The following is a 26952-nucleotide window of genomic DNA, read 5'->3' as shown; positions in this document are numbered from 1 at the left end:
TATTTGTATGTTGTCTTGTGGATTAAAACCTCTACACTTCTACCTCTTCTAGGTTGCTAGGCAACTATCTTGTTCTTCCTGGAAATTAGCTCTCACAGGAAATGGGGTCTGTGTGTGTATATTTTAGTAACAAAGGGAGTTTTGTGAGGGGTATAAGGAGTTAGGCAGTTGGCTATAAGTATCTGAGCAAGGCAGTTGCAAAAGAAGAGATAGATAGTTTTAATGGCTGGATAGTTTGTTTTAAACCTTAATTTACATAGTTCAAGTTACTGTAGTCCTTATCATTTTATAGAAGTTGTGATATTCAACTGACAGTCTGGGACACTATTTTATTATAAAGGATATTATTTTACAATAAAGTATATTCCGGGACACCATTTCTTATAAAGGACATTATTTTACTACAGAGGATATTGACATTATTTTACTGAAGGATACCCTGCGACACCATTGCTTATAAATTAAAGGATACTATATTGTTGGGATCGGACATTCATAATACCATTTATTGTGTTCAACTATTTCTGATGTCGTGGAATATCTGATGTCGTGGAAGATATGATGTCGTAGAATACTTGATGTCACCAGCAGGCCAACTCACCAGAACAGACTTTTAAATTAAGTGTATTTACTTTAACATTTGGGTGTGACCTCACGACTGTAAGTTATTTTATTTAATTCTTTGACTGGGCCCAGATCAGCTGAATATTGTTTGTTATTCATAATTATAATTTCTTTTGATCCAATCCGGTTGAGTTTTCCAGTTTTGATGTGTTCTGTGTTTGGTCTTCCTACCAAACCCAGAGTTCTCTGATCAAGAACAAACATTTTTTTCAGTGGCTAACACCCTTACACTTTGAACAGCGCAAAAATATTTGAAATATACCGCGGAGGATTTAATAGCTGGAGCGTTTCCAAAATTTCATCGATCATATTCATAAGACCTACTGTTTTAGTATTCTGTGCTTAATACTCCATTTCAAATAGATATTTATTCCTTGTGAATGTTATTCAACTTTCAATAGCAGATTTAATCAAGAAGCTAGGACAACACGCTGGCCAAATTCCTAACTCTCCTTACTTGGAACTAATTAGCATACAAGTATTCAATAAGTATTCAAGTAAGTATTCAGAAACCTGTTAAGCCTTCATAACATAACTAATTAGCATACAAGTATTCGAATACTAGCGAATAAGTATTCGAATACTTATAAGTATTCGTCAGAGCCGAATTATTTAAATGAGCGAATACTTATATGTAAATGAGCTAAGTATTCAAATAGCTATTCCAAAAGCTACTCGAATACCTATTCGAATAGCTATTCGAAGAGCTATTCGAATACCTATTCGAATACCTAACAGGTATTCGAATGCTTAACTCATTTACATAATTCGGCTCTGACGAAGGCTTATAGTTATTCGTATTAGTATTCGAATACTTATTTTGTACTGTGTGTTATATGGTAGATTTTCTGAATACTAAGGAAATCTTTGAATACTTATCGAATACTTATCGAATATATTCGTGTTAGGTAAGGGCATACCATACCATACATATAATACTTACAAGTTCTCCATTAGGTAATGTTAGTTCATCAGACTGTGTCTCTGTACATGTACCACACATACCATACCATACATATAATACTTACAAGTTCTCCATTAGGTAATGTTAGTTCATCAGACTGTGTCTCTGTACATGTACCACACATACCATACCATACATATAATACTTACAAGTTCTCCATTAGGTAATGTTAGTTCATCAGACTGTGTTTCTGTACATGTACCACACATACCATATCATACATATAATACTTACAAGTTCTCCATTAGGTAATGTTAGCTCATCAGACTGTGTTTCTGTACATGTACCACACATACCATACCATACATATAATACTTACAAGTTCTCCATTAGGTAATGTTAGTTCATCAGACTGTGTCTCTGTACATGTACCACACATACCATACCATACATATAATACTTACAAGTTCTCCATTAGGTACTGTTAGTTCATCAGACTGTGTCTCTGTACATGTACCACACATACCATACCATACATATAATACTTACAAGTTCTCCATTAGGTAATGTTAGTTCATCAGACTGTGTCTCTGTACATGTACCACACATACCATACCATACATATAATACTTACAAGTTCTCCATTAGGTAATGTTAGTTCATCAGACTGTGTCTCTGTACATGTACCACACATACCACATGTCTGGCCAGCATGTTGGGCGTGTACATGGATCTCGGCCTTTTGTACGTTGTCAAACATCACAAACAGTCCAAATTCAGCAGCGATAGTCTAAAGAGGAACAACAGATTACGAAAGATATAAAAGATCATATGAACCCATTTTATTGCATAAACTAATACTGCAACTGACAACTTTTTTTCCCATCCATTTTTCATCAATAAAACTAGTCAGGTATCATTTGACCATCATATAGAGAGAAAAATCATGCAACCATGGAGGGAAATATCCAACACAATAAAACAGTCATTTTAACAAAGAAATGTAAGTTTCAGTGTAAAGAAAGTAGCTATCACTCTTCTAGCCTTTTCCAATCTCTAACACTCCCCTCCTGATGATAAAGACCCAATCACAGAAAGGGTCACATCCATGAAACTATCCCCACTTGATTAGTGGGGCTACCTACATCGGGAACTCCTTACCTTCTGGACAAATTACTCATGCATTTTCCCGCACCATCGGCGCTCAACTCACAAACAAACAAAAATACCACCAACTATACTGTAGCCTGCCAAGGGCAGCCAGTCTAGCCAGCTCTGTCGGGCCAGATCCTGTGCCTTGGCCTGGTCATTTTTTTCCTGTGACTTGCTCTGTTCAGTTGCAAGTCTACATTGAAGGTTTTGATGCTTGTTTCGCATTCGCGCAGCTCACTTGAAGCCTTATTACCTCCTGTTTTGGTGAGTTCGCTCCTGTTTAGTCCCTTTGGGACCCTTTTTCCACCCCGGGTACGTCGGGGAAGGGTTTTTCCTCCCGATGTAACTTCTGCCACCAGACAGGAAACAAAGCAAAAAAAAAACTCACTGTAAATCCAAAGACTTGATTTCCAACGGTGATCCCCTTCTCCTCGTCTACGTAGGGCAAAAACACTCTCCGTCCGTTCACTTTGACTTTGCCTCCGAGGAATATCTCGTACGAGACGCCGTCCAGCTCCAGCCTCAGGTAACGGAGATACGAGACCTCGTCTCGGGGGGCATTCTTGTTGAGTTGACCGAACAACTTAAAGTCTGGTAATATCTCTGAATCTCCGCACTTCTGAGCCAGGATGTATTCGCATTCCCCGTGGAAGTCATAGGCCAACTTGTCAAAAGTTGTGAAGTGAGGGTTGCCAAACACGCTACACACGCAAGGACCTTTGTAAGTGAAATAAACCATATTACTATAGATTCTGGGCAAGGGCTACAGCTTGATATGGAGCACAAATGGATCGTTCCACAGTATGATATAATTATTGGCATCATGTTCACAATGATATCAAACACCCAAAACTGTTTAATCCTGGAAAATCTTTAATATATGAAAGGCAAACATTGCGAGCATAGCTTTAAGACTTTCAGTTAAGATAAAGATAAAAGGAAGAAAAAAGGTTACCGAGTCACAGTCTGTAACCTACCTACATCTACCTCTTTTAAATGTACCACTTTTCACCATTTACAGGTAATGTTTACCTGCATTTAACCTAACTTTTAAACATGTACCAACCTTCACCATGTTGAGGTTAATGCTCACCTGCATCTAACCTACACTTGCCTCTTTTAAATATACCACCTTTCACCATTTACAGGTAATACTCACTTGCCTTTAACCTACACTTCACTTTTCCATATGTACCATCCTTCGCCATGTAACAGGTAATGGTCACCTGCAATTAGCCTACACCTACTTCTTTCACATGTACCATCTTCCACAATTCACATGTACTTTTCACCAGCATTTAATCTACACCTACTTCTTTCACATGTACCATCTTCCACCATTCACAGGTACTTTTCACCTGCATTTAACCTACACCTACCTCTTTCACATGTACCATCTTTCATTACATATTGGTCAGGGCAGTAGCAATTCCTGATTCCGTTCTTCACATCACATGTGGCTTTACTAGGACAGGTATTGGCTGAACAATCTAATCCCGTCTCCGTACAACGACAGACCTCGCTGCAGTCCTCATTCATGACCTCTTCACCTTGCTGTAAACAGAAGCAAATAATTTGTCACTTAATCTGTAAACAGAACCAAAGAATTTGTCACTTTATCTGTAAACAGAAGCAAAGAATTTGTCACTTTATCTGTAAACAGAACCAAAGAATTTGTCACTTTATCTGTAAACAGAACCAAAGAATTTGTCATTTTATCTGTAAAAAGAACCAAAGAACCTGTCACTTTATCTGTAAACAGAACCAAAGAATTTTGGCACTTTATAATAGAGGTGATTCAGGGATTCACAGACCGTCACTTCAAGCAACGTAATCAAACTTCAGTGTTTTTCTAAAAGCAAATACAAATCAATGATGTGCCATTCATATTTAGAGATTAAGTCCTTGTAGATTGAAGAAAAAATATCATTACAACAGACCTTTTTTTCTTAAATGAAAAGAGATATAAAATGCTCTCATTTCCCAATCAACCAATGGTTAACAGCATCAACATACCACTAGTCTGATACACAGAATGCAATTCTTATGGGGAGACAGGTAAGGAAGAAAGTGACATAAATATTAAATGCATCCTGAATGTACAGTTACATTGAAATTTTTGTTTCCCAAAATTTCAAGCGATAAAAGCAGCAAGTAACCTCTGTAATGATATTTGTGAAGATTGTTAAATTTCTAAGCATGTAAAAAGAATACTCAGAAAACTAAATGTAACAATTGTGGCCTTGGATCTTGTATCGTAACTTTGAGAAATGTGCTGTTTCATTTCTTACAGTTCATATATGAAGTACCATGGGTGTGTGATTGTGGAGGAGGATGTTGGGGGGGGGGGGCAGTGGGGAGAGGGTACAGTCTTATGGGGTACCAGTCAGAGGCATGAAGTTTGACATAACTACCTGAATATAACCTCCAGTTGGTAGTTTACAGCCACATTCTGCTTCCGGTACACATCTATCTACATCTAGCATCAGACCCTCAGGACAAACGCAGACCTCCTCACAGAGGAACTTACAGTCTTCAGCTGACTCTCCGGCACACGTAGGTTGACAGGCTGAACCGCAAGGATCGTACACCATATCGGCAGGGCAAGGTGGTTCTGGAATAAGCAGGAGTTATTCGTTATGGGCTTATCCGTACAGTTCATAAAAATATCTCAAATTGGACAAGATGGTTTCCCACGTGGATCAAAGAACATAGAACAAAATAGTTCTGGAATAGATTACGCATAGGTCAACAGACTGACCGACAAGGTCCATTAACAGTGTCAATAAAACATGCTGGGTTTGGAAACAGAATTATGAGTAATATGACAAACTGGTTCTAACTTCTGACCCAGAAGCACAAGTAGCTTAGTTCATAGGGTGATCCTCAAGGATCATATTAAAACAGTGTCAATAGAAAATGTTGGTTCTGAGACAACAGTACGAGTTCAACCGATACATACATACAATACATTCATATATGTAATACATATATATATAAAATACATACATATAAATATAACAATCAAGGAACCATAAGATAATCAGATGCAAAATACAAAACTATAAATAAGTATGTCTCAGGCTAGCAGAAACCATACATTCACAAGGATGGCAAAGCGAAGAAGGAATGAGGAAAAAATATGTCACCAAAACCGTCAATTTTTATGCGTTAAATGCTGCTACGATGGCAGCATTTATAAGTATTAGCTCGACAGTGTTCTAAGTACATCAGTATATCCTCAGGATATGTTCTTAGACAATGCGAGACGCAATCTATGGAATAATAATAATAAATAATGATAATATTGTCTAATTCTTAATATTTTAACCAGGTAGCTCATGCATAGTGCAACTTTGAGCATATTCAACAGATTTCTTCATTTTGTGGAATGGTGAACTATTGTTTTTTGTTGAAGTTGGTTGGACTTTCTTGGACACAAGTTAAACCTTACCACACTCTGTGACAGTCTCCCACCAGTTTCCAGGATCCCCGCCTGTATCTAGACAGGCCCTAGCGTAGACTCTCAGGTTGGTGCAGAGGGCTTCGGCTTTGTCGGTCGTGACACAAACGTCCACTGAACAAGCGTCGAATATGGCAGAGGGATCCAAGATGGCGCGGCACTCTGCAAACGGACCTGTCCATTGTGAAAGATAAAGTTCAGTGTCGGGGTGAGCGTAACGAAGATACTATACAAAAGAGCCCTAGACATATCATTACATACACTACGTCATTACAACAGTACCTAAGAAAACACTAACTAAGAAGTAAAATGGTCAAAGCTCAGGTGTCACATGATCATTCTTTCCTTGCTTTGATATCCTCTTCATGAAGTAATGGCTTGGCACTCTGTTCACACATACTGGATTGGTTACCATAGCATATTATCTCATTACTGTAAGTGATACTACATACTACATCATCAATGAACTCACAACTATCCATGGTTCTTTGTTTTAAAAATGAGATGCTGATCTCCCCTAGACTATAGGGTCCTGGATTATCAGCTTGAATGACTCAGACGCTGTCAGATTATCTACTTAAATTTAATGAGGATGCCTCCAAAGACACTAACAGAGAATTGAGTCGATGCAGTGGTCTATGAAAAATGGAAGACTTTAGTCTCTCAGATTACAAAGAAATAAATAAATGAACAAGTTGGTCAACAATAATCTGAAGGAATGTTTCTAGCCAATTGATGGGGCTGGAATATACCATCTAAGGAGTGTTACCTCAGTGGTTACCGCCGGTGCCTTTCAAGCATAAGGTACCGAGTTCGAGTCACTCCAAGATTAATATGTGTCGTCCAGTTACAGAGTTGTTGACAATTGACAATTCATAATCATGGACGTTAAAATATGAATCTAAGAGACTGACTTTGGTCAGCTTGCGGCTTTGATGAGCCAATGATGGCTTCATTGCGAGTTCCTGCTTGCAGGAGGATCTAAACATACATACATCTATCTGTCTCTAAATTGAGGGAAACTTTCATCCGACTTACCCGAGACAGACGTTAAGACGCTACAGCTGTCTTCGGCATTTGTCTTGTCTTCTGAGCCTTCTTTACAGGGTTCCTCACCTTCATCCTCAATACAAGTTCTACCACCATTTGACCAGGCATTGGCAAATTCGACAGCGTTGGTTGCCTTTGTGAAAATGCATGAACAAATTTTATGAACGACGCTATTCAAGTGTATGTATACAAAGGGGATTACGACCAACGTGGCCCTATTTCTGGATTCTGAACGTTGATAAAAGTTAATCGAATGGGTTTAATTAGAGAGCTTAATTTTTTTTTTTTAAGGAAAGTCACATTGTGCGATCACATCAGTCAAAATATCACGGCCTTTTCAGGCAAAGAGTAGGAAGAGAATTTTGGGAATGGGTAATTTGATCTATCTAGAAGATGTTTCTCTTTGTTTGTTTTGAGGGAGGGGTGTGGGCCGGTGGGGAAGGTCCTTATTTGAATTATTACATTCCTGGAAGAGTGAATAATGGGGGGGGGGGGAGGGGGGTCACATGTGCAAAATGTAAGTGTTCCCAGCATGGCTGCTATGACAACCTAGGGCAATACCGTTTCGCTTTAAAGTGTACATTATACTTACCATATCTCCTGATGGTAGTTGAAATTCATCACTGGGATCCTTGTTGCAGGTACCGCACAGACCGCAAGTCTTTCCTAAGTGGGTGTCGTGGAAGGCTTTGACTTTAACTCCAGCAGGACTGTTATACATGATAGACAGCTGGAAGTTGGTGTCAATCACCTAGATAAACAGCAAAGAAGCATGTCTAGATTACGAGGAAAAAGGTCTCTAAAGAGGACACGGTCACAAGGGGGGAGGGGGCAAGGTTTATATGGAGGAGGGGTATATGGAGGAGACATATAAGGCAAATATATATATAGGGAAAGTGTTAAGGAAAAGAAATCTAAAATAGGAAGAATAGAAAAGTGGTGGCGTGGCGATAGAATGGACAGGAAATATCAAACCATTACCATGAAAGTCCTGTGGTGTGTTATGTCATAACTTGCTATTCCTCATAATTGTTCATCTTCAGTCACCTCTGGTAAAAAAGTTTTGAATGCTCCAAACATTTATTACATTTTAATAAATCAGGCGATCACTTACTACTTTGTTCGGTAACAGCCGCTGTACGGTCACGACATCATCCTTGTACGGTAAGGGTTCTTGGATACCGTCAATAAATACAGTGCCATCGTCTTGGATCTCGTAGGTTTTGCCTCTCGTTTCAAGACGCACCGCTCTTGTGTACGATACCAAGTCCGTCGGCTTTATCTTGAGATTGTTCGCGATGACCCGGAAGGGTTCAATCGGGTCATTCTCATCTTCGGTACATCTCTCCACCAGGACGTACTCGCAATCTCCTTGGAAGTCGTACCGGGCACCATCGAAGGTGACGTAGTGAGGGTCACCCCAGGCAGTGCACTCACAGGCAGCTAGATTGATTTAACAAATGAGAATTGAAATGTTGGTTTCTCTCCTCCAAGTTATTGAAACAACTTATTATCACACCATCTTTCTTTTTATCTCACTCTGAAATTCCTAATATTTGTAGAGTAAACAGATGCTGTTAGATCGTTAATCAGGCAGTGAACAACTTAAAGTGACTAACCGAGTAAGAACAGCTCACTGAGCAAGAATTTACTGAGTAAGAACAGCAAAGGAATGAGAATAATTTTTTTCAAATTCTTGTCATGCGACAAATAGTTACATGATGGTCAAGCCTGCCTATAGAAAAACAGTCCACCTCAAATTCACTTTAGCATTATTAATTTGTTACCTGATAGCATAAACTACCCAAATACTGTCATTAGGCCTCATCCATGAGTGCACATAATTCATTGACCAGTCACCATATGATTGTAAACACAAGTGCACTAATGGCAAGCACTACTGTCCTGTGTGTAAGGACAAGTTTGGCTTGACCATTGAAATAGTACACTGTGTGTTTAGTCATGACTTTGTGCAGAAGAGCATTCAGAATGGCTAGCATCACCAGCTCAGGTAGATCATCAATCTCCCCTGTTTTTGGCCAAAAACAGGGAACTTGGGTGGTATTTGCTATAGGCAGCTAGGGAAGATTGTAATGTACTTATGTAACATTTAATGCACATATGGCTTTATGAGTATGCAAATTTTTCATACGACCCACCTCTTACTCACTTGGTATCTACGCTGCACATAACATTGACAACTTTTCATCTTTAACCTGCTGTGATCTAGTCACTCAATTTAATCTTACCATCTGCATTTCATAAAGTATTTAAAATATTTAGAGAATTCTCTCTTTAACTACTCTCATGATGTTAGATTCTGACTGATGGAAGCAAACACTTTGGAGCAATCAATTAAACTAATGCATATAATATCTGCAAGAAAATATTGTTTTTACAATAGATTTTTGATACGGAAATTAACCTGGCGGTTTGCACCATCATAGCTCATAGCCTTTCAAGAAATTTTATGACAGCAAAGAAAGTTTTGGGCTAGAACAAGATTTAAACTGTTGATCTCCTAAAAAAACAAGTTCTATTAAGAAATTAGTTGGTCATGATCTCTATCATATAATCATGTCTTGGCTGCAAAAGGGGTGGGGTTTGGGTGGGGGTGGGGGTGATGCTGCACTACCTTTCCTCTCAAGTCACACACATGCCTTCCTTAAATACCAACTCAAACAGACAGAAAGGAAGGAATAGAAAAACACCTAAAAATAGAATTACTGATGGGAACAAACGATCACCTTCAACACAAGTCAATCCGTCTCCAGTATAGCCCGCCTTGCACTGACATCCCTGTACACCGCCCTTGACTCCACATTCTGCCGCCTCGTGGCACTCCAAGGGTGCGCACTGTAATTCTCCTTCAACACAAGTGCAGCTCTCTGTACAATCTTCATTGACTTGTACAGTGCCATCCTTAAAGAAAACAAAAGATGCAACAGATGAAATTGTCCCAAAGGTCAGGCTGAAGCTTAAAAAAAAAAAAAAAAACTGGTTTTACAAAAGGAACTATTTCTGAAGTGATTAAACACCAAATTATGGTCAGACAATCATGCTAGACCAGTGTTATACGTTTTAGTTGATAAAGAGTGTGGCATTGGAAGTAATGGAAGTTAGTATCAGAGGTTGTAGATTCAGGTCCTAGATGGACTAAATGAATAAGAAAAAAAAAAGACTTCTCATTTTCTCTTCATTTTCATCGTTGATTCTCTTAGGGTATGTTAACGACATATTGTGAAGAATTTAACACATTTGGAGCAAAATAAGTATTTCTTTTTACAATTTGTAGTGTTGAAGTGACACTTTGTGCAAGATATCGATTTCCAGAGTTAACAATAAAGGTTTAGATCAAACAAAACAGACAAGAGCCATATGGATTGGTAATGTTGTCAGCTATTCCTCACAAGGGGGTGGACTTAAATTTACTTTTATATTAGTAAGGAAATGGTACCTTTTGAAATTTAAAGTAATAATAATAATAATAAAAAAGAAAGACAAAAAGAAATAGAAATAGAAAGTAAAACAATAGGTTACCTTCACATACGCTCCAGATTCCAACCGGCAACCGGTGCAGTCCTCTACACACTCGCCATCGTGGTATAGCGCTGGAAACTGACAGAGGCACACGGGCAGGGAACCAGGACATGTGGGGTCACCTTGTGGGTGAATGCAGGAAGGGGGACATCCTGGGAAACTAGGAATGTAAATGGATCCATCCGGGCACTCTGAAAGATGTAATATACAAAGGCGTTGTCCATCACTAGTATCACATTCTGTGGAGCTGATGAGTAGTCTTGTGAAGTACAATTACCATACTCTGTCAGTAATTTCAACATCTTGATCCACAACTCACTTTGAAGAGTGAACATCAAGATTGGCTTGTCATGAATGATTTGATTTGTTGATACCAAGTAGACAATACTCCAGGGAAAACATCTGTTATTTGTTTCTACTAGGAAGAATTACTTTGTCCTTGAATGGGTCACTTTTCTTTTAGAATTTTTTCATTTACTCCCTTGTCGATTAGAAACGGAATGGTCCCTCTACCTCATCCCCTCCCAGCATCCCCACCTCAGCTAGCAATAAAAAACACAAATATCAATTTTAATCCTCTTACAGACCTCCCAAACAAAATTAACTGAAGGTTTTTTAAAGGTCAGTTTTAACGGTTCCGCTGGGAGGTCTGCTCTCATAAACCTTCCCAATTGATTCATCCCAGTCGAAGTAATCCGTTTCCTAAAAACAAACACTAACTAATCATGTATTTACCATGCTGCAGAATATTGGTGAAATTAGCTCGAAATGACATGTTCCAATCAAATGAAAGTAAAATCTTATGCAATAGTTTTCTCTTTGACCAACAAAGTAGCTACATCTGCATGTAAAATGCTTGTGTTTCATACTCCTTTTTGGAAATCTCTGAAATTCTCTAGTGACAGTAATGCTGCTAGTAGTTAACACATTAACACATTTTATATTGGTAAGCTGCATTTGGGTGGCAGGATACGTAACCATGTAAACACTGGTGATTTTGGTTAAATCTAATGACCTACCTGGTTGACACTCCGGTCTATCCTTCCACCAGAAATTACTCACACCGCCCGCATCGCTACAAGCCTTTGAATATTCATCCATGTTAGTGCATAAATTTTCTCCTTCCTCGCTCGCACAGACGTCATAGACGCAGGCATCGTAGAATGGTGTGGGATCCACAAAGTCATGGCAAACAGCGAGAGCACCTTTCAAGAAAAACAAGAGACAACTTGAAAATTATCAAATATATTCATAATTACTAATACTTCTACTCACCTAATGGATCAATGATAGCATTACAGCCATACTTCTACTCACCTAATGGATCAAAGATAGCATTACAGCCATACTTCTACTCACCTAATGGATCAAAGATAGCATTACTGCCATACTTCTACTCACCTAATGGATCAAAGATAGCATTACAGCCATACTTCTACTCACCTAATGGATCAATGATAGTGTTACAGCTATACTTCTACTTACCTAATGGATCAATCATAGCATTACAGCCATACTTCTACTCACCTAATGGATCAATCATAGCATTACAGCCATACTTCTACTCACCTAATGGATCAATCATAGCATTACAGCCATACTTCTACTCACCTAATGGATCAATGATAGTATTACAGCCATACTGCTACTCACCTAATGGATCAATGATAGTGTTACAGCTATACTTCTACTTACCTAATGGATCAATGAGAGCATTACAGGCATTCTTAGCTTCAGTTTCTGCCTCTCCTCCGACCGGGCAAACGATCTCTTCAGGTGTATCTACACACTGCCTGTCTCCCGTCTTCCAGGAGTTACCAAAATCAATTGGATTACTAAGCTATTAAAATTAAATAAAAATTGAAAAATGTCTAAATGGCAGTCTTGGTTCATCACTCGACCTACATTTAACACTCTGCAGAACTACATCACAAAAGAGGTAATTTAATTTCAAAATCAGGAATTTCCTTTTTGTTTATATGCATTTGCTTTCAAAACCTGTAAATATATAGCATAATGGATTTTTTGACATCATCTACAAGTCAAGAACATTATTTTGTTACCTCTCTATATACCTGATGCTATTCAGAATTACCAATTATGTTTGCATCAAAGTGGCTTAGGTGCAACATATGTTCATTGATCAGTAATGTAAACTACTTTGAAATCAAACCAATGTAAACTGGTTCAAACACTTGTTACACTTCTGTATTAAGAGGATAAAAGTTTTCTCAAGGTTCTCAGTTTTCTCAGTTGCAAATCTTTGAAGTATTACAGTCGATTCTAGTACCAAGGACTACATTATACAAAGAAGACCTTATCATAGATGTGTTTGCTAAAATAACTTTGTAAAATTAACATATAGACAAATCCTCTGGCAGATGAATGTGACCATTTTCATGATAAACAGTCTTCCAGCATTGTTCATTTATTGACTATATTTTCTCCCTTTTTTTTTTAGCACATTGCATACTTTTTAGATACAAACCATGATAACCCCTCCCTCCAACCTCCCAATGTAACAGTATAAGAAAAGGTTAATTAGTGCCTACAATACGTTTGTAATTATTCCTATTAATGAAGTATTCAGCAGCTGATCTTTTGTCTCATGTTCATTTGATGTCTGGTGTAGTTGAAATTGTTACAACATGCTGAAGTGTCCTTTGACTAATATATATATATATAATATAAAGACCAAAAAGTCGTTGAGTTTATCTAAGAAGTATTTAAGAAAATAGATCATCACATCATACTAATACTGTCTTTATGTTATATTTATATATATTAAGTAATTACATGTATAGCTAATTTTTTTTATGAACTAGGACAATGATATCCTGTCTAGTTATTACTCCTTAAAGTATCTCTATCATTCTGCTCATTCAACTTGTATTACATTTTTCTTCTTTTACCGGGGAGTCTTCTACCCTGTTATGCCAATTCAGGCTTTATAGAAGATTTCCTTTCATATTGTAATTTTGTTGTTGTTGTGAAAAAAAAAAAGAAAAAAAAATGAAAAAATAATTCATTTCTAAGATCCATCTTCCTGTAATTAAAAGTCTCTCATATGTTTCTTTAAGTAGATTTGACATTAACATCAAACTTTATCAGTTTGAAATTGAATATTAATGAAAAGCAGTAAAATCTTTGGTCTCTTCTACTGTTGGAATCATACTCACAAGTTCTCCTGTTATTGATAAGAACTCGTCCCTTTTGACATCATTGCAGGTTCCACAGAGGCCGCATGAAACGTCAAAGAATTTCTCCTTGGAAACGGTAATTTTAGTTGCATCGTTACCGGTCCAGACGACTGAAAGGCCAAAGTCGGTGGTGAGCGACTGTAGTGAAACAGAAAGTCGAAAGTACCATCTACGACAGGGTTGCCCTAACTTTATCCCCCCACGAACCCCCTGTGGATGTCAGAGTTGTCCACGAACCCCCGACTTTTCGAGACACGATCTGAGTCATTCTTAAACTATAATATGCATAACAGTGCTTCGTTAAAGATCAAGTCCATAGTGTAATATTGTAATAAAAACAAAAGATGAACAAATATTTATATGGAAACTTCAAGATCGGATCCCAAATTGTATCACGCATCCATCACCCATCACACACGATGAGACAGATGCTCCTGTTTTTATCACATGCACGGTACGATACTACTTTGGCAACATATGAGAATGGAACGCGAAAAGAGTTTGTCGATAGGTACCACTTTTGTACATTACTAAATGATATGATATATCAGATTTTAGTTCAACAAAAAGTAATCTAGTTTTGACTTTCAGAAACGTCTCACAAACCCCCTGGGATGGACTCACGCACCCCCTGGGGGTTCATGCACCCCAGTTAGGGAACCCCTGATCTACGAGACAAGATCACAGTTAACCATCACAGGACAGAACTTTGACAGTTGACGATGAAATTGGGAAATTACTCCGCAAGAGCAATGGCATGGCTTGGAGAGTAGTATACTAATTGTTATTCTTTATTCTATTTTTAAATTGACTTAGAAATCACATACATGTCATCATAGTACAGAATGTTTATTAACAACATATCAAATACTAAAACATCTATTTAGGCTCTGGCAGTCTCAGAAGAAGAGAATGTTTGGTGCAAAATTCAATGTAACATCTAAAATGGTACATACTGAATGAGTACATAATCATGGGGTGGAAGAGAATCTGTATTTGAATTTTCTAGCTGGTTTTGCTTTGGATGGAGATTGGGGTGGGTGGGGGATGGGGGGGGGTGGTTGTGAGTGAGTGAGTGGGGATGAGCAGGGTTCCTAAACTCCCTATATTCTAAATTCTCAATCTGATGTAACGAAAGTATCTCTTCTGATCAATGCAAAGACAGAATACAATCTTATGTTGTGATAATTATGCTCACCAAATACGTAGATATCGGTGTAATTTGTACATTGGTTTCTTCATCTCTGTAGGGCAGAGGTACTAGAAGTCCATCCACAAGTACCTTCCCTTTGTGGAGCAGTTCATACACCTTTCCTCCCAGCACCAGTCTCATCCCCCGGATGTATGAGTATTTGTCGTTGGGAGAGTCCTTGAACAGGTTTCCGACGAGCTCAAAGTCCGGTAAATCGCTCTCCCCGCACGGTTTGAGCAAAGTGTATTCGCAGTCACCCTGGAAGTCGAACGGCACGTTGTCAAACGAAATGAGATGAGGATCGCCCCAAATTGTGCAATCACAGTCACCTGAATAGATGAGAAAAGACATCATGTAAGTCGCTGAAGATGGCCGGTTGTGTCGTAATTACACAAACAATGTAATTCTAGTATAATTTGTATCAAATTTGACTCACTCCCTAAATAATGTAACTTGTGCACTATTCAATTTGAAGTGGTTTTCACAACAAAAAGTGTGCAAGTAGCCATGGTAACTATTGTTAACCTTTCAAAGGTAATATCAGTTCAACCTCTGGCCAGATTTTGTGACACAAATTAGACAAAACTTAGGTTTGAACAACTCTGCAACCGATTATCCAAAATCCAATACCTCAATGATATAAGCTATTCCACACCTGAATTACAGGAAAATTTGGGATTTAAAAAGAAATAAAATCCAACATAATTTTGTCCATGACGACGACTTTGTGTATTACTTGAAACTGCAAAAATTCAACAATGTAATAAAATGTTTCTCATTAGGGTTTCATATCGGTCTGTCTGTCTATCTGTCTGGCCGTCCGTCTATCTGTCGATCTGTCTATATATCTGTCTGTCTGTCTATGTCTGTCTATCTATCTGTCTATCTATCTGGCTGTCTATCTGTGTGTCTATATGTCTGTATGTCTATCTATCTCTCTGGCTGTCTATCTGTCTGTCTATCTGTCTGTCTGTCTATCTAACTATCTGTCTCTCTGTCTGTCTATCTATCTGTCGATCTGTCTATATATATGTCTGTCTATCTCTCTATTTGTCTGTCTGTCTGTCTATCTTCTTACCAATAGGTTTACATGTCTGGCCATCTCCATCAAAGCCTTCCTGGCAGTAACATTTTGTGACTCCGCCCTTGGTTACGCACTCTGCATTCTCATGACAACTACTAGCCGAGCAGGTCAGTTGGCCGGCCTCGCAGCTACAGAGCTGAGAGCAGTCATCTACCAAGGCCTCTGATCCAGACTAGAGGACACAGAATAAAAGACAAAGATTTAAGATAAAATAAATGAAGAGAAGTTATGTGGAAAGCATCAATTTAACAAAAAAGTGTGGGTGGCACTCAAATGTCAATATACTGTATATTATGCGATTAAATTCAAAATAACTTAAATAAACCACCTTTTGTTCTTTAACTCCATGTAACAATGTACACTTCACATGTGTACTTGTATTGATCAACTACAATAATCGTTGGCTTTTGCGATCGAAAATCAAATTCAATCACCAAGTTAGCCTTGGTAGCCTTAATTATAACAAAAGTAGCTTAAATTGTGAAATGTCTCCCTCAGAATTCATTCATGGCTTTCTATGCAGTGCAGTTGTAACGATGCTTCACTTATCAGCCACTCCCTGGCTAAACATAGACACCCGACCCACCCCCCCCCCCAAAAAAAAAAAGAAAAAAAAAAGGTCTAATAATAAAGCAATTATCCCTCCACAGGACCTCTCAAAAGGTCGATCAGGGGTTTAACTCCTTTAGTATAGTATTTTGTGATGATGTACAAATTGCCTTCAGTTTATAAGCTTTTCCAAGAAATGCAACAATTTTCGATATTACAGAGAATTAATGCATGCAGAGAGTCAGGAACATATCTGCTTGTTTTTATCTGTAACTCCAATCCAGATTTGAGAGCTGTGAAAATCCAGCTTGAAACTTTTTTTGCAAAACATTGTCCCAAAATCATGGAGCTGAATATCAGAGCACAAATACTGCATACCAAAACAAAAAGATTCTTGTTTCATTGCTTCTCTTTAAAAGCTCTGGTTTTGTTTTTTAGCGATGAAAAACTATGACTAAATACTACAATTTCTTCATTGCAATAATATAGCTAACAAACAGAAATTGCTTTGGAAATGCAATTTCTCGATCTCAATGGTTCTTTTTGACTTATTTATGGAAATGAGCTGCGTGAGGCTAATCGGTAATCTGTACTCACTGGAAGATATCCTCCGCTTTCTAGAGCACATCCGCACTCTTCTAGAGGGACACACTTTCCGTCGGATAAACTTTGACCTTCGGGACATTCACAGACCTCAATACATTCTGTTGGACACGTTTCAACAACTTCTCCTGTACAGGTGGGCGGACATCCAGAACCGCAGTGGTTGTAGACTGTCCCAGCAGGACAATCAAAAGCTGCACGAGAATCGTATTGACAAATAATAAAATTTGATTCAATTCTCCACATGATGTGTTGAGTTTGTTTGACCTGTTTCTTAACCATTGTCATGATGTCATGAACTCATAGGTATCTAGAGTCATGTGACATAGATAATGAATATTAAATACACAGTTTTCCCAAAAATTTGGAATATGTAAAGAGCAAGAATATTATTTGGTTTCATGGAATTTGAAATACTGTAAGTGTGGACAGAGTTTACAAAATCTATCTTCTAACAATCAAACAGTCCATTGTCAGTTGGTGACAATCCCAGGATAGACAATTTTTTCCTGGGATTGCCATTAAGAAGTTGCAGGACCTTTTGCATATTGCATCACTAGGGAATCATAACCAAGCTTTATTTTAGGGATGAGCCTGGGTTAAAAAAAAAAATCACGGAACTTTGCAAAAAATTGCGGTATAGGCTCCAGTTTGCATAGGTTACAGTGTCTTAGGATAAAAGTTTTGTCCCCAAGGTAGAAAAGATATCATGGATATTCCGCGTATTCGAGTAAAAAGCTCATGCCTGTTTATTTGTTCCCAGTCAGAAAGCAGCAGAGAAGGGTATCCAAGAGAACTGAGTTGAGTACCTACATGTGACTAAAGTAATGTAATTCTGAGGGAAGCATTGCTTGAATGTGTTACAATGTAGGGGTAATAACGATGGTTTACTATACCAAATTGCAATGACAAATAATTGTCATTTCTTCATATGAAAAAAACTACTTGCCTAAAAGTTGCTCTTGTTTATAAGGAACGAATCATTTCTGATTGGGTAAGGAATGAATCATTTTTGATTGGGTAAGGTTTAGAGGTGCATTTGGGGATAGGGGTGCATTTTGGGTTAGGGTTGTAGTTGGGTTTAGCGGTGCATTTTGGGCTGGGGTTGCCCTATCGGGAATGTTAAGTTCTCAAGCAGCTATCTCTCTGTTTTTGATACTTTGAGGTCAAATCCTGTTCTAGTGAAAAAAAAATTGTTTGTTTCTTTTCCATCGCTTCTGACTTCCCATTCAGTTTTTCTTAGTTCACTTATTTCTTGTATTTATAAGTTTTCACAACTACTGTAGGACTTTCCTACACTCATGATTTGTTTGACCTTTGACATTGTAACGGCTCAAACCTGCCGCTGTGGAAAATTGCTTGAACAAGTCTGGGTCTGTACTTACGACATTCTGGGACCTCCTTTCTCCAGTCGCCTATGTTGATGCCAGCTTCTCGACAAACCGTGTTTAATACCGCCAGGTTTGAGCAGAGAAGTGACTGATCTGGAAGGGTGGCACACAAGTCAAATTCACAGGTCTTCTTGAGTTTTTCCAAGTCGACTTCACCGCTGCAAGCTGCGAAAGGCCCTTTTGTAGATAAAATGATGGAAAAATCACAAAAAGTCAATAAAAATCTATACAAATACTATCCACTTAAAAATGATGAAAAAATATGTCATTTGAAAATGGAATCATTTAAAAAAAAAAGAAGGAGGGGGTGTGTTAAGATAAGGATGTTTAAGCTAAGAACTGTGGAGTCTATAACCCTAATCCCTATAAAACTGATTTGTGAGCTTTCTGGAAGATTTCAAATGGAGACAACCCATTTTATTCAAATTCCACCAGTCAAAGTTGAAACATTTGTTTACCATTGAATGTTAAGTCATTTTCATATCACGACATACTACATTGTAGAGTAATAATGAAAATTTCATTTGAAAATAAGATTCTCTTCAAACAATGACGCAAGTTTGAAAGTATTTTGGATTCATTCCAGCCCATCGGGTTTGCAACTGATTAATGTTAATGAATCCCCCCCCCCCCTGTGGATAACTTGTGAGAATCAAATGAACAGCTTATTAGGTAAATTGAAAGTTTATTAATTTTCTTTTTTCTCAAACTTACCCTCGGTTCCATAAAGTTCTCCACACAATCTCTCGGCTTCCTCACGCTTATCCTTGTTCTCCAGACAAGCGTCAAAGGGTTTTGGGGTTGCACACTCATCAAGAGCAGCCCATTCCTTTGCACATGTACTGATGGCTTTTGCGTCCTGTAGGAGCAGATAAATACACTAGTGTCATGATACTGTTGAGAAACTAATTGCGAAAGAAGGGGTGGGGGTTATGGGCGAGAGCAAGTGCTCCCTGTTGGGGATTATGGGCGAGAGCATGTGCAGTACTCCATACCATCTACTGATTCTCAGAAGAAAAATTTTTGACAGGTGATCAACTACTTGTAAAAACATGGGAAGGTGGAAGCTTGCGGGGGAAATGGGAGGGATTGTTCCCTGTTGGGGGTAGCCTCTTCAGATGTATGCCATACCTTCAATCTGGTACTTCAAATAATACAAAAATTGAGCATACTGTCTAACTACTGTTAAGAAGAAACAAATTGAGAGCTGTATCTACTTTCACATAGACTATAGGGGTAGCTGAGAATAACTCCCCAGGGTCATCACCCTCCAAAAAACTGTTAACAACACAGAAACTGGATCACATTAGTAAGTGAGCACAGTAGGGAAAGTAGTGATTATTAGAGTCAACACACATTAATAGAAACTCAGTTAATAACTTTGTCCTGTTCTAAATTCATGCGGGCAAACTATTGCTTGTGAGTAATTCCATTTGACAGATCAAACAGGAATAGGGGCTCGATCCAGAGCGATGTGTTGAATATTTATGACATCTTCGTGAAATATGACAAGTGAGAGAAATAGTAACAAAAGTTAACAGTAAAAGATAAACATCACTTACAGTTCCTTCGCAGTCGTTTTCGATGACTCCATCACAGTTGCCACACAGGCCGTCCACGTTCTGGCTGTAGGTGGCGCTGAGGTTTATAGTAGCCGTCGTGTCTTTGAAATTAACCATCAAGCCGAAGCTCGTGACGAGTATCTAGGAGAACAGAAATGCAAATCTTTTACTCTTATTAAAGTGAATCATTAATGAATGTTAAGTACCTTCCAAGCAATAATCAATAATATTTATAATTGCTCACACGTTTCCATGTCAGCATGGAAAAAAGCATTTTTCTGTAACACCAGTTTTGGAGCAAATTGTTGGCATTTTACATCACAGTTGAGTACTTAGAATTACTCTGTGTGAATCAAAATATCTTCTCAACCAACAAAGTACCATTAAGTTGGTTATTGTAGTCTTACCGGTCAGTAACAATAATGACTTCTACCTCAGTTCTAATATATTAATCACTCTAATTCTCTACTGATAATAGGTATATCTGCTCCTTTGATTTTAAGATATCAAATTACCATTAGGATGAATTCAGAACTGCATAGAACTAGAGCTATATAGACAACTTTCTTTTAAAAGCAAAAATCAAAAATTCCTTCTGAACTGGATGAAAATTCACATAAAAAAAAAACTTCATCAGAGTAATTTTCATGTCCACTTCGAAATCTAAAGGGTAAAGTTCTTAAGTTCACACTTCCATTACCCTTCTCATCTACACCTCAATCACAATTTAATTTTGGGGTTTCAGGTTTCACCACAAATTTCCACTATTAACCACAACAGCCCTCCCCTAGCGCCCCACCCTCTATCCCCAAATAAAACGAATCTTTATAAAGGAATTCTAGGAGCTCAAAGAATAAAAATAGATTTCTAAATATGGTAAAACGCAAACCCACTGTACAGTTTCTGGTTTTAAATTATTACTCTAAACATTTCTCTTAAAATTTTTCAGTTTTGTGAGAACCTGTGACAACCAAAATAATGACATTTTGAGGGATTAATTGAACAATGCCATCATTCACTGCATTCGACTAGTATCATTTTGTACAGTGGCGAAGCTAGGGGTGTCAAGTTTGGGGGGCACTGAAATGGGAGAATGAGAGTAAAAAATTTTTTTTAGAATTTTTGAAAACATGGCGAAATTGATGTATGTCGTCAAGGCATGAATATTTTCCAGTTACTTATAAGAATCTGAATGTAGTTGTTTTTATTGACAAATTTATAGATTGTGATTTCTTTTCAGTCCATTTTGACCATTTTCTCTTTCACAATATTATAATTATAATTGGGGGGGGGGCGCAATTTTCTACTGTTGCACCCAGGCGCCAAAACCTTTGGCTACGCCACTGATTTTGTATCATTCTCTAGCATTAAAATGTGACTCTTTACTCCCCACTCCCCCACTTCATCTTCCCGTAAAAATGACAACACAACACTTACAAAGGCACCATCAGGCAAGAGATTAATGGAAATGTCATCCCCCTTGTAAGGAGTGGCGACCTGTTCTCCGTCGACGTACAAAATTTGGTTATGCATTTTGAAGTCTTTCCCACTCATTTCTAATCTGATGTAATTCAACAGACTAATCTTGTCGTCGGGTCGCTCCTTGTGATAACGCCCAATCAAATTGAAAGCAGGCAGGCCTGAATCTGCAGCCTGCTCGGCTGTGTGCTGCGCTAAGACGTATTCACATTCTCCCTGAAATGTGAACTCTTGTCCGTCAAAGGTCAAGTGGTGAGGCTCCACCCACAAGTTACACTGACATTGGAGAGCTGTAAAATATTTGACAGAGAGAAGAGAAAGAGAGATATAATAAGTACTGATCAAGGAAACCAACGAAAGCAGAAGTTATTTTCTCTCCAACAAGAAAAGAAAAAAAATCATAGCAGATTTTTCCATTAACTCCTTCTGATGAAACAACTCTTTCACCTTTGACTTGACACGATCCAAGCAACCAATTTATCAACACATGCTTTTGCGATGTGAAATTTTGGGGCATACTTTTAACAGTTTCCATGTTTTGGATTTATTAAATGTCCTCATTATACCCCCAACCCCTCCCCCCCTCAACTCCCAAGAAACAATATGTATTAAATTTAATTTCCTACACTGAGATATTTCAAATGTTCTATTTTAAAACTGATCCTGAATGGACTGCAACTTATTTGGAGAATCCGAAACACTAGGAAAGCAATTTTGAAGACTTCTAGCATTTCTTATAGCGAGCTAAACTTTGGGCTAGAATACTAAAGGGGAGAATCACATTGACATACAATTGATCTCTAGACTTACCAAAAAAAAAACAAAAAACAAAAACAAAATACATGCACATAATTAAATCTCATCCAATTCAGAGTCATGCATTTCTCTGAAGCAAACTGTTCATTTTGAATTGTCAAAGAGTCAAAAGAGATACTGTTAACAAATTTGTTTATCAACGGCAAAGAGCCTGTGTTTAGGTAATTGTATGTTGGTCGGTAGGCCTGCATTTCTTATAGCGAGCTAAACTTTGGGCTAAAATACTAAAGAGGAGAATCACATCGAAATATAATTAATCTCTGGACTAAAAAACAAAACAAAAAATTACATGCTCATAATTTAATCTCATCCAATTTAGTCATGCATTTCTCTGAAGCAAACTGCTCATTTTGAATTGTCAAAGAGTCAAAAGAGATACTGTTAACAAATTTGCTTATCAAATGAGCCTGTGTTTAGGTAATTGTATGTTGGTCGGTAGACCTAAATGTGTCCTCTAACTTCATCTGCAGACTATTTTGAAAACAGTCATCCCATAAAATATTAATAGTAAATATAAATAAACATCTTACGTGTTTCACAGTTTTCGCCTTTAAATCCTGGAGGACATTCACAGGTATAACTCTCTGAATCACCACGACATGTCGCTCCATTTTCACAATAATTTTCAGGACAAACTGTTGTATGTGCAAAAATGATGAGACCATATTAAATTGTCAAAAATTGATCTGTTACCAGAGTATCGCATTAAAATCTTATCAAGCTTTCAAAGTGGACTGGAATGTACCATTCAATTCATTTATTAATTAAAAAATCAATTAATCAATCAGTCAATTCCTAGTCATAGTTTCTATAATCTTGGAAACTGACTTGAGCACAAAATATTTCATCAATTCATTATATTGTACTCTCCCATTTATTCTTGGTTCAATTTGAACACAAAATATTTATATCAAATTCTTATAACTATGACCAAAAGTAGGATCCTACCTTTGACCTCTATTTACATAATTTTCATGAATTACCTAACAAGCAGTCCATCTACATATCAGCTTTGACTTCAGCTATCATGACTTATCACATGATACTTCTTCTATAAACAAATGGAAACAACATATACAGATTTTTACGGGATTAATAATTACTTTAAGAACAAAACGCACTCGGATATTAAGCTCATTTAAACATATCTTTGACTTTATGTTGTGTATTAACAACTATCAGGGAAAAACTTCAAAACCATCTTAAAGTGGTCATCTCTTCCTAGTCACACTCAGAGCTGTAGTTCTTAATCTTCCTTCAAGAAAAACTTAAAAACAAACTACTTAACTAATAAATTTGTATAGTTTGTAGGCTGCTTTCTTTTGTCTTTTCTCTCTCTGTCTTTTGTTTTGTCTCTTCTTATTGTCTTATCTGTTCGTTTCTTCTAAATATGTTAATGACGGACTGGAATGTAAATGGCAGAATTGACTGGAATGTACCGCTCGATTAATTTATTAATTAATCAATCAATTCCTAGTCATAGTTTCTATAATCTTGAAAACTGACTTGAGCACAAAATATTTCATCAAATCATTATATTGTACTCTCCCATTTATACTTGGTTAAATTTGTACACAAAATATTTCATCAAATTCTTATAACTATGACCAAAAGTAGGATCCTACCTTTGACCTCTATTTACATAATGTTCATGAACCTTACAAGCAGTCCATCTACATATCAGCTTTGAAGTTCAACCAAGCTGTACTTTCCCAGTTACTTTATTTACAAGGATTTAAAATTGTTACCCTCATGTGAACTTTAACCGCTTGCCAAGAAAAAAAACCCCATGAAACAGAATGGATCCTTGAACTTACCGAGAATAACCTACTCTTTATATTGATAAAATCCGGTACAGATACTTACCAGCAGGACATTCACCAGGTGTAGATGTTAAAGTTTCATCTTTGCAAGACGCTATCTCGAAGAGACATTCATTTGCATAAGTCACTCCATCAGAGCCGCAGATGGGATCAAAAATCTTTGGACATTGCTTATCACATGATACTTCTTCTATAAACAAATGGAAACAACATATACTGATTTTTACGGGATTAATAATTATTTTAAGAACAAATCGCACTCGGATATTAAGGTCATTTAAACATATCTATGACTTTATGTTGTGTATTAACAACTATCAGGGAAAAACTTCAAAACCATCTTAAAGTGGTCATCTCTTCCTAGTCACACTCAGAGTTGTAATTCTTAATCTTCCTTCAAGAAAAACTTAAAAACAAACTACTTAACTAATAAATTTGTATAGTTTGTAGGCTGCTTTCTTTTGTCTTTTCTCTCTCTGTCTTTTGTTTTGTCTCTTCTTATTGTCTTATCTGTTCGTTTCTTCTAAATATGTTAATGACGGACTGGAATGTAAATGGCAGAATTGACTGGAATGTACCGTTCGATTAATTTATTAATCAATCAATTCCTAGTCATGGTTTCTATAATCTTGAAAACTGACTTGAGCACAAAATATTTCATCAAATCATTATATTGTACTCTCCCATTTATTCTTGGTTAAATTTGTACACAAAATATTTCATCAAATTCTTATAACTATGACCAAAAGTAGGATCCTACCTTTGACCTCTATTTACATAATGTTCATGAACCTTACAAGCAGTCCATCTACATATCAGCTTTGAAGTTCAACCAAGCTGTACTTTCCCAGTTACTTTATTTACAAGGATTTAAAATTGTTACCCTCAAGTGAATTTAAACCACTGCCAGGAAAAAACCCCCATGAAACAGAATGGATCCTTGAACTTACCGAGAATAACCTACTCTTTATATTGATAAAATCCGGTACAGATACTTACCAGCAGGACATTCACCAGGTGTAGATGTTAAAGTTTCATCTTTGCAAGACGCTACCTCGAAGAGACATTCATTTGCATAAGTCACTCCATCAGAGCCGCAGATGGGATCGAAAATCTTTGGACATGGCTTATCACATGATACTTCTTCTATAAACAAATGGAAACAACATATACAGATTTTTACGGGATTAAATAATTATTTTAAGAACAAAACGAGCTCGGATATTAAGCTCATTTAAACATATCTTTGACTTTATGTTGTGTATTAACAACTATCAGGGAAAAACTTCAAAACCATCTTAAAGTGGTCATCTCTTCCTAGTCACACTCAGAGCTGTAATTCTTAATCTTCCTTCAAGAAAAACTTAAAAACAAACTACTTAACTAATAAATTTGTATAGTTTGTAGGCTGCTTTCTTTTGTCTTTTCTCTCTCTGTCTTTTGTTTTGTCTCTTCTTATTGTCTTATCTGTTCGTTTCTTCTAAATATGTTAATGACGGACTGGAATGTAAATGGCAGAATTGACTGGAATGTACCGCTCGATTAATTTATTAATTAATCAATCAATTCCTAGTCATAGTTTCTATAATCTTGAAAACTGACTTGAGCACAAAATATTTCATCAAATCATTATATTGTACTCTCCCATTTATTCTTGGTTAAATTTGTACACAAAATATTTCATCAAATTCTTATAACTATGACCAAAAGTAGGATCCTACCTTTGACCTCTATTTACATAATGTTCATGAACCTTACAAGCAGTCCATCTACATATCAGCTTTGAAGTTCAACCAAGCTGTACTTTCCCAGTTACTTTATTTACAAGGATTTAAAATTGTTACCCTCAAGTGAACTTTAACCGCTTGCCAAGAAAAAAAAACCCATGAAACAGAATGGATCCTTGAACTTACCGAGAATAACCTACTCTTTATATTGATAAAATCTGGTACAGATACTTACCAGCAGGACATTCACCAGGTGTAGATGTTAAAGTTTCATCTTTGCAAGACGCTATCTCGAAGAGACATTCATTTGCATAAGTCACTCCATCAGAGCCGCAGATGGGATCAAAAATCTTTGGACATTGCTTATCACATGATACTTCTTCTATAAACAAATGGAAACAACATATACAGATTTTTACGGGATTAATAATTATTTTAAGAACAAAACGCACTCGGATATTAAGGTCATTTAAACATATCTATGACTTTATGTTGTGTATTAACAACTATCAGGGAAAAACTTCAAAACCATCTTAAAGTGGTCATCTCTTCCTAGTCACACTCAGAGTTGTAATTCTTAATCTTCCTTCAAGAAAAACTTAAAAACAAACTACTTAACTAATAAATTTGTATAGTTTGTAGGCTGCTTTCTTTTGTCTTTTCTCTCTCTGTCTTTTGTTTTGTCTCTTCTTATTGTCTTATCTGTTCGTTTCTTCTAAATATGTTAATGACGGACTGGAATGTAAATGGCAGAATTGACTGGAATGTACCGTTCGATTAATTTATTAATCAA

General features: G+C 37.1%; 1 protein-coding gene and 1 long non-coding RNA gene across 3 annotated transcripts in view; one reads left to right on the top strand and one right to left on the bottom strand.

Annotated features, from left to right (window-relative positions):
* Positions 1 to 26952, top strand: part of LOC139975133 (uncharacterized) — a 171225-nt gene that overhangs the window by 65996 nt on the left and 78277 nt on the right. The window lies entirely within an intron of this gene.
* LOC139975129 (IgGFc-binding protein-like) overlaps positions 1 to 26952 on the bottom strand; it is a 96540-nt gene that overhangs the window by 22064 nt on the left and 47524 nt on the right. The window contains exons 12-32 of the mRNA XM_071982768.1: positions 23140 to 23244; positions 21752 to 22083; positions 20315 to 20455; positions 19467 to 19611; positions 18747 to 18929; positions 17356 to 17555; positions 16204 to 16381; positions 15132 to 15454; positions 13913 to 14071; positions 12429 to 12573; positions 11753 to 11938; positions 10734 to 10924; positions 9941 to 10115; positions 8308 to 8636; positions 7786 to 7944; positions 7182 to 7326; positions 6135 to 6317; positions 5095 to 5294; positions 4060 to 4234; positions 3069 to 3397; positions 2163 to 2318 (exon numbers count right to left, since the gene is read on the bottom strand). Coding sequence (XP_071838869.1) covers positions 2163 to 2318; positions 3069 to 3397; positions 4060 to 4234; positions 5095 to 5294; positions 6135 to 6317; positions 7182 to 7326; positions 7786 to 7944; positions 8308 to 8636; positions 9941 to 10115; positions 10734 to 10924; positions 11753 to 11938; positions 12429 to 12573; positions 13913 to 14071; positions 15132 to 15454; positions 16204 to 16381; positions 17356 to 17555; positions 18747 to 18929; positions 19467 to 19611; positions 20315 to 20455; positions 21752 to 22083; positions 23140 to 23244 — 4139 coding nt within the window. The remainder of the gene's footprint in view (positions 1 to 2162; positions 2319 to 3068; positions 3398 to 4059; positions 4235 to 5094; positions 5295 to 6134; positions 6318 to 7181; positions 7327 to 7785; positions 7945 to 8307; positions 8637 to 9940; positions 10116 to 10733; positions 10925 to 11752; positions 11939 to 12428; positions 12574 to 13912; positions 14072 to 15131; positions 15455 to 16203; positions 16382 to 17355; positions 17556 to 18746; positions 18930 to 19466; positions 19612 to 20314; positions 20456 to 21751; positions 22084 to 23139; positions 23245 to 26952) is intronic.

Source organism: Apostichopus japonicus, chromosome 10 (genome assembly GCF_037975245.1).
Source record: "Apostichopus japonicus isolate 1M-3 chromosome 10, ASM3797524v1, whole genome shotgun sequence".
Classification (NCBI taxonomy): Eukaryota; Metazoa; Echinodermata; class Holothuroidea; order Aspidochirotida; family Stichopodidae; genus Apostichopus; species Apostichopus japonicus.
This window is presented reverse-complemented; position numbering and strand designations above follow the sequence as displayed.